Raw genomic sequence first — 13,060 nt, 5'->3', positions numbered from 1 at the left:
AACTTCAGCATCGGGCAGGACATCCCGCCCAAAAGAGATCTCACTCGCTTCATTAAATGGCCCCGCTATACTACGTCAGGCTGCAGCAGCAAAGGGCCATGCTCTCTAGGCGACTCAAAGTACCTCCTGCTATTATTAGCCAGCTCACTCAGGCCCTGGCCCCCGCAAACAGCTACCCAGTTGCTTAAGCTTCTCCACAAGTACAGGCCAGAGACAAAGTAAGAGAAGAAGCAAAGGCTACTGGCCCGTGCTGAGAAGAAAGCTGCTCGGAAATGGGACATCCCAACTTAGAGACCAACTGTCCTTCGAGCGGGATCAACACACCTTGGTGGAAAACAAGAAGGCTCAGCTGGTGGTGACTGCCCCATTGAGCTGGAGTTTTTCCTACCTGTTCTGTGTCGAAAGATTGGGGGGGGGGGGCTGGAGAGATGGCTCAGAGGTTAAGAGCACTGACTGCTCTTCCAGACGTCCTGAGTTCAATTCCCAGCAACCACATGGTGGTTCACAATCATCTATAATGTAATCTGGTGCCCTCTTCTGGCCTGCAAGTGTGTGTACAGGCAGAGCAGTGTATACATAATAAATAAATTAAAAAAAAAAAAAAAAAAAAAAAAAAAAAGATTGGGGGGGGGGTCCCCTACTGCATCAGCAAGAAAACCGCCAGGCTCGGGTGGCTGGTCCACAGGAAGACTTGCACCACTTGCAAGTCACACAGGTTGGTTAACTCAGAAGACAAGGCTGCTCTGGCTAAACTGGTGGAAGCTATTAGGACCAATTACAATGACAGATACAATGAGATCTGTTGCCGCTGGGGAGGCAACGTCCTGGGTCCTAAATCTGCTGCTCACATTGCCAAGCTGGAAAAGGCAGAGGCTAAAGAACTCGCTATAAGCAGGGTGGGGTGGCGGGGGGGAGACAGAGGAGGGTGGTGGCGCACGCCTTTAATCCCATCACTTGTGAGGCAGAGGCAGGCGGATGGCTGTGAGTTCAAAGCCAGCCTGGTCTACAAAGCAAGTCTAGGACAACCAAGGCTACACAAAGAAACCCTGTCTCAAAAAACCAAAACAACAACAACAAAACAAACAAAAAGAACTCACCACTAAACTGGGTTAAATGTACACAGTACACTGTTTTCTGTACATAAATATAATTACAAAATTAAAAAATATATATAGGAAAAGCAGAAGGAAATAGGAGAGACTATAAAATGTAGCTAACTCTCCAAGCTGAAAACCAAGCCTGATGACCTGAGCTTGATCCCCAGGATGCGCATGGAGGAAGGAGAGAACCGACTCCCGGAAGTTGTCCTCTGATCTCCGCGGCTGAGCCCTGGCATAGAAGAGCCCCCATATACACACAAATAAGTGAAAACTGAATTAACAGTGACCCACTGACCTTCCATCTTAAAATAGGTATTTTACTTGATATGGACATCTATTAAGAAACAACATATTATCTTGGCATATATATATATATATATATATAAAATATATGTACATATATTAGTTTCATTCATATATATCAGTTTCATATATATATTAGTTTCATTTAAAATGTTAGTTAAATCACTTGCTATGGTAGTGTTTTTCAGAGAGTACTGTATTTATTTTAGTTATTAACGTTCTCATCTTTAGGATACAAGATATATATACAAACAGGTAAAATTCATTTGATTGTTTCATACCTCGATGAAAAGCAGCATCCTGTGACTGGTGCAGATGTTACCTATTACAGCCTGGCATGACAACAAAACACCAACCCTACTGATGAGTGTGCAGTAACATCTATGGTAGTGAAAACACACTTGATAAACATATTAATAGTACGCGTCCTCGTGCTCGCTTCGGCAGCACATGTACTAAAATTGGAACGATACAGAGAAGACTAGCATGGCCCCTGCGCAAGGATGACATGCAAATTCGTGAAGCGTTCCATATTTTTTGGGCGGCAGAGGCAGGTGGATCGCTGTGAGTTCGAGGCCAGCCTGGTCTACAAAGCGAGTCCAGGACAGCCAAGGCTAACACAGAGAGACCCTGTCTCGAAAAAACAAAAAAAAAAAAAAAAAAAAAATAGTGCACGTCCTCAAAGCCCGCAAAGATTAACGTAAAAAAGGGTAACCTCCCCCAACATACTAGAAGACACCCTGCTTAGAAGACTTGCCTGGAGTGATTTATGTACCGTATAACAAAACAGTACAGAGCAGTAATAACTCTTCCAAAAGAGAAGCAAAGTAATATTTTTAAACTGATTTGACTGCATGGAATGACTATGTGCCTAATTACACAAAGGGATGTAACAAGTTCCTGCAGACAGAAACCAACATAGACTCATAGGAGAATGGAGAGGCACAGTCTTACCTGGAACTTGATTCGTAAGTCCTGCTGCCTCCCTTCCAGATCCCCACATGACCCCCCCAGGAAGGGCTGGGGCTCCCTGAGAGATACAACTAGCACCCACCTTTCCACTGGCCAGTGAGCACCAGGGTCCTGTTAATGACCACGTCGATTTCGGTAGCTCCATCCTCCACTGCCAATCTGACCTCTTCCAACCGCGTCTTCAAATGAGTCTGTCCGGCTGGAAAGCCAGTGGCCACTGGGAGAGATTTAAAAGGAGGAAAACGGAGGGAGAGAGGAAGGGAAGGAGGAAAGAACAAAAATAAACTTCAATAGCTCAGTTCGTAAGTACGGCATTTAGAGATGAGCACACGAATGGTGCTTTAACAAGGCTCACACCGCACAGAACAAAGCGGAGACGAGGGATGTAGGGGAAATCGTAGCGTGGTACTCTCCAGAAGACCAGAAGTCCAGCTGCTGTGGAGACGTTTGCAAGGCACGCTCAGTAACTACCAACTAAATACGCTAGTCAACAGGAGTAAACACTGATGAGGCTTCCCGTGACAGAGCCTGGTTGTTTCAAGCTGGCTTTCTTGTTTTGCCCATTTGCCTGTCTAATCTCCATTTACTCAAGAATAGACGTAGTGAACTGGAGCAAGCCGACTAACTGTAAGCCAGGTTCCTCCCCGTGTCTATTAAAACAAGCAGCCAGGCAGCTGAGACCAAGCAGAAGTCAGGCAGGAGGAAAAGGGCCTGTGAGTGCAGGAAAGGGCCAAGAACACCTGAGAAGAAAGAACGCACACCTAAAGGGTCTGAAAACCAGAACTTTTTCATCCCATCCCTGCTTCTAAGCACGCCTGCTGACCGCTCCTCTAGTTACAACTCCTCGAGTCAGCTATCATAGGCCAAACACATTGCCCGGTTACCTAAGTGAGAGGCTGGGTGCACCGAGATGGGTGGAAAAACTAAGGTCTACGAGAGAATAGCACTCACATATGCTGGCAATCCCCTCCAAGAGGCTATATACAAACATGGTACATGGAGAGATGGCTCGGTGGTTAAAAGCACTGGCTACTCTTGTAAAGGACCCAACTTTGGCTCCCAGCACCCACATGGCAGCTCACAACTGTCTCTTAACTCCAGTTCCAGAGGATCTAATGGTGCCTTCCAGTTTCTGTGAGCACTCAGAGGAACCTGGTGCAGAAGACCTCACACAAGCACAAACATATACATCTAAACATTAAACTTTAAAAAAAGACATAGCACATCATGTTTCCTTAATAAAATAAGTAGCTGGTCTTTATAAATTCTTCTTGTTCTTGTTCCTCCTCCTCCTCCTCAACTTCAACTTCTTTCTCTTCCTCTTCTTCTTCTTCTTCTTCCTCCTCCTCCTCCTCCTCCTCCTCCTCCTCCTCCTCCTCGTCTTCTTCTTCTTCTTCTTCTTCTTCTTCTTCTTCTTCTTCTTCTTCTTCTTCTTCTTCTTCTTCTTCTTCTTCTTCTTCTTCTTCTTCTCTTTTCAAGACATAGTCTTTCCATGTAGCCCAGCCTGGCCTTCAACTAGCAGTAATCCTCCTGCCTCCACCTCCTAAATGTTAGACTTTTACATGCATGTCCCACCACACCTAGCTCAGACTGTTTATTTAAAGCATCAGGATATTCTTGTAGCCTTTTTCAAGCTACTACTATCTGTTTTCACCTGGCCATCTGTCTGTCTATCCACAGACACACGCTTTAGGGGGTTTTTTTATAGTCTGTTTATTTTTCATTTACTCATTTAATGCTTGCGTGTGGCAGGGGAGTATTTTCAAAAGACAGCTTAGGGGAGCTGGCTGCCTCCATCCACTGTGTGGGCTTCAGGGACCCAGCTCAGGTAGCCAGCCTTGTCGAGAAGCACCATTATCTCACCAGTGGCCCTTCTGGGATTTGAAGGCTCTGATTCCCACCTTAGCTTATTCTACTTTTTTAGTTGTTGCTTGTTTGTTTGTTTTTCCCCTGACATCAACTAACTTACCACGGTGAGGCTGATCACATCATACTCTGCTTAAATGTTCCAGAGCTAACCCTGTCATCGGAAAAAAGCCTCCACACCACCAGCCATTAGCAGCCGCCCCAGCTTCCACTCCCACAGCTACCTGTTCATGAGTGTAAGCCTTTCTGTTTCCCGATGTGCTTCTGTGACTTTACCTATGCTAGTTGTCCCTGTCTAAATATCATCCCCTGCCTTAATAGCACGTCAGCTCCTCCTCGTCCTCAACATCCAATGCAATGATCACCACTACTGGGGCACTTTTTGTTGTTGTTGTTGTTGTTGTTTTTTTGGTTTTTCAAGACAGGGTTTCTCTGTGTAGCCTTGGCTATCCTGGACTCCCTTTGTAGACCAGGCTGGCCTCGAACTCACAGCGATCCACCTGCCTCTGCCTCTGGAGTTCTGGGGGATTAAAGGCGTGTGCCACCACACCCAGCTTGCTGGGGCACATTCTTACTCTGCGGCCCCAGCCTTGGCTTAGGAAAGCGTTCACTGCTTGGTCACCATATGCCACACGCATGTAACAGAATGCAGAGACATGTGCGTGTGCATGGTACAGCTGACACACGACTTTATAAATCTGATGACGCTCATAAAGAGAGTGATTCCCTTATAAGAACAAAAACATGGCTCTACACGTTTAGGAGGTTTGGGGTTGGAGTTTATCTGTTTTTGACACCTCACTATGTGGCCCAGACTAGCCTCAAACTCACAGACCTCCCCCTGAGCTCCTGAAGTGAAGCGACTCTGCATATGAGACTTCACGCCTACCTCAGTATCTCCCTTTACTACGCGATGAATCAGCACAACTAAATATATGAAATGAATGCAACCAACCACAGCATCCATGTATGGAGGACACTCCATGCCACGTGAGCTAGAGAGCTTCAGACATGCTGAAAAAGAAGAGGAGGCGAAGCCACTGAAAGTCTTACCTGAGGCTACGGGGATACTGCAGCCTGCAGCCTTCAGTGCCTTGACAGCATCGCACACGCGGGCAGGATAAACACAGACCGCAGCCGTGGTGATGCCTACGCAGGGGAAAGCACAGCAGCCTACTTTACATGGAGCTCGGCTCACAGGCTACACCTTTAGTCACTATTTCTAGGACAATACTGGCAGACAGCAAATGGAGGGAGAAATATTTTCACAATGTGATTGCAGCAAATGGGAAAAGATGGGTGTTTGTCTTTTGTTTTTAGCACTGGGGTTGGGAGCCAGGCTGTTTAGTACTCAACACTCAATTATGTCTGTAGCTCTAATAAGGTAAAGTTCTAATGCCAGTTGGAAAGAAGCGTAATCGATGCTTTGCAATGGCCACGGAATGGCTTAGGTCTACTGGTAGCCCACAGCCTGTGATCCCTGCACTGGGCTAGCTCAGCACCTTCCCTTCATGCACTGCAGAGTCAGGAAGTGACTATCTATACAGAGGATCTCAGCCTCGCACAACTGCTCAGCCAGTGACAACACATGGCCATGGCAACACATCCTGGCTCCCTAGGTCTTAGATTTCTCACTTAGAAAATAGACACCACCACCATGCACCCCTGCCGCCCAGCCACCCCAGCCATACTCGCCACCCCACCCACCCCTGCCACGCCTGCCACCCCTTGCCGCCCCAGCCATGCCTGCCACCCCTGTGCACCCCCCTTCTCCCCTGCCCCTCGTCTCCTCATGTTTCAAATTTGAAAGCTCAAACCTCAGGGCAGCTTTCCCTATCTCTCTCTCTCATACACTAAGAGAGAGATGGAGTTGTTTTTTGTTTTATTTAAGTTTTAATCTAATTCATAGTACTTCCGTTTGCATTTTTTTTTCTTTTGCTTCGTGTGTGCGATGTGAACATTAAGTAATGAGACTGGCTTTTTCTCTCATGGCCAGGCAATCAGAGCCACCAGACAGAGCAGTCCCCAAACTGAAGAACTGAAGGAAACTCAGCCAGCAACTTCAGTTCACAGATGCAAAACCTCACAAGGCTTGGAGTCTCTTCGGTTTGTGAAGGGATCCTCAGTGGCCTGTCTGCACACACACAAGCAGGGGTCGACCGACCAGAGACATGATTGTCACAGCACATTAGCGGGGACAAACCCAGGTGTACTATGCACAGCCTCACCTGTGTCGTGCATATTTAAAGCTTTTAAGAGGTCTGCCCGGATTGGATATTTGGCTTTGTAACAAAGGCGTTGAATGTTGGAAAATGTGTCATCCCCGGAAAGTGTGGTAAGGTCTATAAAGGTAACAGCTTTCAGGAGCCACGCGGCCTGGAACAGAGGGAGAAACAAGAGAATCAAAAATAGATGCACCGTGAGCCTAGTTAGAGGGCAGAAAAAAACGCTGAGACAAATATGAGTGTTAAGAGGCAAGATCAATGCTGCTATAAGGCGTTTTCTGATACAGGGTGTAAACGGAGTTTAAGAAACAATTAACAACGGCCAGCGAGATGGCTCAGCAGGGAAAGGGGCTTGCTGCCAAACCTGAGGGCCTGAGTTCTATCCCCGCAGCCCACACGGTGGAAAGAGAGAACCAACTCCTACAAGTGGTCCTCTACTTCCAAATGTGTTCCAGGTTGCGCATGTGTGCACAAGACACGGCACACACGCACATGAACATACACACACCTTACATTTTAAATTATTTTTAAAAGAATGGGAATTGAGATAAACATTACTCAGAATAGACTTAATCTATCTTTTTTATTCCTCAGAAACTCCAAACTGAAGCCTCCACCAACTCCTGCCATCTTCAACTTTTCCAGCTCATCTGTAAGGAACCAGCCACAATGGTAACATGAGATCTACCTTAATTTTGCCTTCCTTCCTGAAACCCAAGGTGATACAATATTCCTAAAATCTCCAAGTCCCTTATTGTTTTTCAGCCCAATCCCATTATTAAAACAGCTCTCATATTCTCTACCCACTCAACTTTCCTTTTATCTTTCCAAGCAGGATGGGCAGATGGAGCTGTCATCTGAAAGGTCTCCCTCACAATGTTCTGGCTCTTAGGAAATGAACCCCCAGGTCCTTTTAGGCCTGCATAGCACGTCTCTGACTGCCACACACTAAGGAATATGCTGACTGGAAGGCCGCCACCAAACATCATTCTTGGAAATTTGAAAAGTGATTTATGAAAAGCAATAGTAAGGTAAATTCTCCTACCTCAGGCCTCAACAGTGGACACACCAGGTGTTGATGTTTATGGCTTTAAAATTAAAATAGAAGACAGCAAAAGAAAGCATGTCTAAGAAACTGAATCAATGTGCTGAGGAAATGTGCCATTTAATTCGTTCATGAATAAAGATGCCTCAAATTCATTTGCGGTTTGGCCACTCAAGAGCGGTAAGATTCTTAACTTGTTTGGATAAATGCGTTATCGCTCTCCAACCCATCACCATCATATATGAATTATTAAAATAAGCCATGGACAGCTGCAATCCTTTAAGTCTAGATGCATCTTGAGGGAAATTCAATACTGTGGCCTTGGGGGGAAGAGGCGCACGTTGTGAGGCGTGGGGACAGAATGCTCATGAGGACCCACCTGCCACTCCTTCTTCACACTTCGGCGAGCCTGGATCTGTGCAGCCCGCCTCAGAACGGCCGCATGATTTACCTGAACTTTGGAGATCCAGCTCAGATCTAGAAGAGAAAGAGTGACACTTCTATGTTTTCAGAGTTCCCTTATCGTCTTTTAATTCATTATCAGTATTCGTTTAAAACATATGTACCTTGGGAGCAACAAGATGGCTCAGTGAGTAAAGCGCTTGCTGCGTATGCCTGACACCCTGAGTTCAATCCCTAAGACCAACAGAAAGGTGGGAGAGAGAACTCCACAAAGTTGTCCTTTGACCTACACACACACGGTGGCACGCACGAGCCTGCACATCATATGCATATACAAAATAAAAATAAATGCATTTTTTAAAGTCATGCTTCTTTTTCGCACAATAAGAAATGCACATCCCTGTAGCAAGCCGAGTCACCGCCAGATACGCTTCATGCAAAACCACGTGCTTCTGAAGAAACTTCAGGAAGCTGTATTGATTAATTACACACAGAAGCACGGCAGTGGGTGTGCCCTCCTCCCTGGGCACACATGTCTCACCTCTGACAGAGAAGACTTATTTGTGAGTGTCTAGTCCAGGAGAGCAAATGATTAATAAATACTTAAGTGAATTAGTGAAGACTTCAAGGCATCTTTGATCACTACCCACTTACTGACAAGATTAATATCTGTTAGATGCTGATGTGATACAAGCCATCAAAAGAGAATTTTTCAAAATGTACTAGAAATAACAACAGTGTAGCAGGTGTTTAAAACAGGGAAAGAAAAAAAAATCCCACCCAAAGCTGCAAGAAACATCCCTGGCACTTCTGTTTCAGCATGGTCTGTCTGTCCTGCTTTGTTTATTTTGTTTCAGGCTGGCTATATGTATCCAACTGGCTTCAGTGGGAAGTCAGCCAACTTCTCAGAAGACACAGCATTTGAATGCATCTCTACCGCAGACCGTGGATGGGGTGTCTGAGGAGAGCTGGACCTGCTTTTTGTACTCATTTCAGCCTGAGTCATGTCCCCCCCCCCCCCCCCCACCCCCCCGCCACCCCACCCCACCCCTGTTGGGAGTCCAGAGTCTGGTGCCCATGACTTTCAACTCCACCCAACTCACAGCCTGCAGCTAGCCTTATTTCTACATCCCAGCCCCTCCCCCAGGAACCTCATGTCTTTGAAACAGAGTCCTAAAAGACAATGGTGGGCAAGGTGTCAATCACACATCCCTCTAAAATGCAGGACAACTGCTGATTGCAGACCCCACAGTGTATCAGCCAGGTAAACTGTCTCTGTGACCAAATACTTATTGGAAACAACCTAAAGCAGGAAGGATTTATTTTGGCACATGGTCATATGACTCTGTATTTGGAAATAATATTGTTTCAGTGGGACCTTGTAACAAAGAAAAAGTGTTCACCTCAAGGTCAACCAGGAAGCAGAAAAAGTGTAACTCAGGAAAGGACCAGAGGTTTGTTAAGATGGCTCGGAGGGTAAGGATGTGCTTGCTGCCTACCCTGATGGCCTGAGCTCAATCTCTGGAACACACATGGTAGGAGACAAATGGACTCTAGAGATATGGCCTCTGAGTTCTACACATAGGTATGTGCACACCAACACACTCACACAAACACACACACAGAGGAAGGGGAGGAATGGAACCATGTTGCTATGCTGCCAGTTACCTATTTCCTCCTGGGAGACCCACTTTTACCATCTGTCATTAAAGCCATCATATAAATTATGAGTCCATTAAGGGATTCATGTATTCATTCATTCATTCGGTCAGAGCCTTTATGATCTACCTACCTCTGGAGATGCCCATAGGTGCTCCTCATCAATGCTACAGGCATCCCACAGTCCTATCACACTGACAACCACAACTGAGCATCACACTAATTAGTAACACAATCCTGATGAGTTTGTTCATCACACAGATGAGACCAGGAACCAGGACAATTAGTAGGTCTTTACCAGAGATGCTTTCTTCCTCCATTCCATTTGTGGGTTCCTACAAGTATCAATGTTAATGGTATAGAAATGTCAAATTTGGGTTAAAATGAGTTATAGAAATATTATTATTATTCAATATCACTAAAGCAAGAACCATATTTGGGTGGGTTATCTCTTTTCATTTCTGGTTAAATAATTTTGTTAGATGAAACCATTTAATAAAACAGATTTTCAACATTTCTATCCATCTGCTCTGCTCCTTAAAATATCACTTTGTCTTGCTTCTTTGCAGAGCCAACTCAAGAGAAAACAGATGCCAGAGTCAGGCAGCCTCCTGCCCCTTCTTCCTACCCAAAGATACAGAGTCCCGGGGAGTAGGACTAAGCAGAGAGGATGCACACAACTCATTGAAGACCTAGAAGAATGTGCTCCACCCAAATATAGGGGAGGCTTAAAAAAAATATATCCCTCACCAACTGACCACTACTACAATGGACTGAGTTCATGGTAAAGATTGTTTCAGACCGACGGTAAATGTGTATAGAAACCTAAGCCTCGTGGCCAAGAAGCAGAAGCCAGGCGGCCCAGGGATCTTTCCTCAAAGTTCCTCCTCCTCCACTCCTTACACCTGTTGAAGTTCTGCTGCTGGGGGAACCTCAAGCAAGCCCCAATGTTCCACCAACCAATCACTTGGCTTTCTGACAGGCATCTCCCTCTCCCTCCGTCCCTCCCTCCCTCCCTCCCTCCTCCCTCCAACACTGGGCTTCGGTGTCCCTAAACACTGAACAGTTTCCTGAGTCAGTGTCTTACATTCTGTCTCCGGATCTTGTGTCCTATTTGTTCCTTCCACCTACAGTGCCCTCCCTTACCTTGCGTGAACAGTGAACTCCCACCCACCCACTAAGACTCACGTCAAGAACTGAGGACATAGCTCAGCTAGTCAAGTGTTTGACTGGCAGGCAGGAACTCCATAAAAACTAGCTACAGTAACACACACTTGTAATTCCAGCACTTGGAGAATCGTAGTGTATGAGGTCATCCTAAGACAAAACAGCAGATTCGAGGCTAGCCTGGGCTACAGGAGACCTGTCTCAGGAACAAAAGAAAGAAAAGAAAAAGAAAATGGAAGGGGATGTGGAGGGGGAGCAAAGGAGAGGGGAGGTACCCTTGTCTGGGAATCCTTTCTAAGGTTTACAGTCGCACAACCTCTGTACTCAGTTCTTCAAGGTGACTTTGCCATCTATTTTCAGTCCTGCCTCTTCACTTGGAACAGACAATGTTAATGCTTTGAATCTCCAGTAGGTCTTTACAATCCCAAGCAACGTATATGACAATGGGTGACATTCAAGTAACATGAGGGTTTCTCTGAGCCCAGAAGCAGTTTCATCCTATCTTCCTCATGTCACAAATGACTTTGGATTTCCAGAAGAGAAAATAATGGAAGCCCAGATGGACGGTTGGGCACATTTTCCTTAAAAAGTAACATCCAATGCTGTGCACCTCCCACTTACGGTTAGAACCCATGAGGCTGGTGTTCACACAGCTGATGCCCCTGGCCACAGGTCCCTGTGAAACATCTACAGGAGAATGAAACACGAATTACCTCTCCCAGCATCAGCTTCGGCTGCTAAAAATATCATTAATGGTCATAAAATTACCCGGCCCCATATTTAATCCAGCCACAGAATTTGCCTCTGTGACCTCCCACGGCAATGAATTATATAAGTGACTATCTCATTTTATTAGCACTTCATTTGCTACTCTTTAATTTCGTCAAGTAACCCTTGTTCTCGTATTATGGGGTCTGGGGAAAAGAAAGGACTGATTGGCCTTTGTTATGTCCTTCATAACTTTTAATATTTCATTCAAGTACCCTTTAGCGTCTCCTTGCCAGGAGAAATGACTCTAATACACACACTCTCATCAGGACCATAGACTCTTCTGCCTCGGAGGCCAAGAGAGGTTTCAGGTTCATGTGTCTTTGGGGAGCTCAGACATGAACCCATAACTGGAAGGCAGCCATGCTCCTCAGCATACTTCCCAATAAAGAAAGCTCCACAGTTTCTCTCAGATTGTCAATTTGGTGCCATTCTGGCCTCTCTGTCTGTTATTAATTGGTTCTCAAATGTGTGTCTCTTGTTTTTTTATTTTCATTTTTCTGGGTTGAGTCTCAGCAGACAGGGACTTTCTAGCCTTACCAGAACACTGTTTTTGCCTGTTTGGGGTCCTTTACATAATCCCTGACTCACATGATGAGAAGTAACAACCTTACATGATGAGAAACATGTCAACTTCACCTTTGTTCCCAGGAGACAAAAATGAATCATACTTTGTTTGACACAGCACCCTTCAAAAGTGGAATAAATAAAATATTAAATTCCCCATTTTCTTTTAATTCTTTCTAACTACTCCCACCTAGCCCTGTTTCTGGTACTGTCTCCAAGCGCATGCTTTCTGACATGCACTTGCATTTTTCTTTTATTTTGCACTTGCATATTTTAATACCAGTTCTTCTTCCCAAGCACCCTGCTTAGTTGGACTCACACAGCTGTCTATTATTTCTGTACTGTTTGTTTTCAAGTCTAATTTGCATCCTCCCAGAAATCAGCTACACCCTCCCAGCTGTGCAGGTGTTCAGCGCAGAAACAGCTCACCAATAACTGTTGGTACCTTTTCTATTCTGGCAACCCTGTGCTGTTATCAGTCACTGAAACTTGTTCAGTATTTCATGATCATGTCTGATCTGTCAACCTTCACCTTGGAAAGGGGCCGGCTGGCTAGAAACAAAGACACCAGGATGCTACTGCTAACTTCAAAGTCAGCTTCCTCAGTAAATGAGAAGATGGTGCCTTGCCCAGTTTCTATTCCCAAGATATAGAAATCAGGAGCTGTGCTGTGAGCCCCATCCTTACTAAGGGCAACTGAGATGCATCAGTAGCCTTCTTCCAATAGTGTTTCACCTATGAGACTTGGGGGACAGGTGTTCAAGGACAGTTGTGCACTTTATGGGCACTAGGAAGATCTGATGCTCCTCTGCCTGTTAACCTGGTCCTGAGAATCCAGAGGCTAAGAACACAAACACCCACAACCAGGATGTACACACCACCATAGCCCAGGTAGACTTTCCAAGGATACAGCTTGCACTACTGTTTGCGCCCAACCTTAAATTCCTATCGACTATACACTCACCTACAGCTATCAATCCAAATCG

The 13,060-nt window shown here is 45.5% G+C and overlaps 1 protein-coding gene and 1 non-coding gene across 2 annotated transcripts in view; one reads left to right on the top strand and one right to left on the bottom strand.

Annotated features, from left to right (window-relative positions):
* Positions 1-13,060, bottom strand: part of Dera (deoxyribose-phosphate aldolase) — an 83,818-nt gene that overhangs the window by 54,098 nt on the left and 16,660 nt on the right. Inside the window, exons 2-5 of the mRNA XM_051155517.1 lie at positions 7,891-7,988; positions 6,470-6,617; positions 5,295-5,390; positions 2,458-2,592 (exon numbers count right to left, since the gene is read on the bottom strand). Of these exons, the coding sequence (XP_051011474.1) occupies positions 2,458-2,592; positions 5,295-5,390; positions 6,470-6,617; positions 7,891-7,988 (477 nt within the window). The remainder of the gene's footprint in view (positions 1-2,457; positions 2,593-5,294; positions 5,391-6,469; positions 6,618-7,890; positions 7,989-13,060) is intronic.
* LOC127197814 (U6 spliceosomal RNA) lies at positions 1,835-1,941 on the top strand. The gene has a single exon (XR_007831770.1). It is a non-coding gene; the product is annotated as a U6 spliceosomal RNA (small nuclear RNA).

This window comes from Acomys russatus, chromosome 13 (genome assembly GCF_903995435.1).
Source record: "Acomys russatus chromosome 13, mAcoRus1.1, whole genome shotgun sequence".
NCBI lineage: Eukaryota > Metazoa > Chordata > Mammalia > Rodentia > Muridae > Acomys > Acomys russatus.
This window is presented reverse-complemented; position numbering and strand designations above follow the sequence as displayed.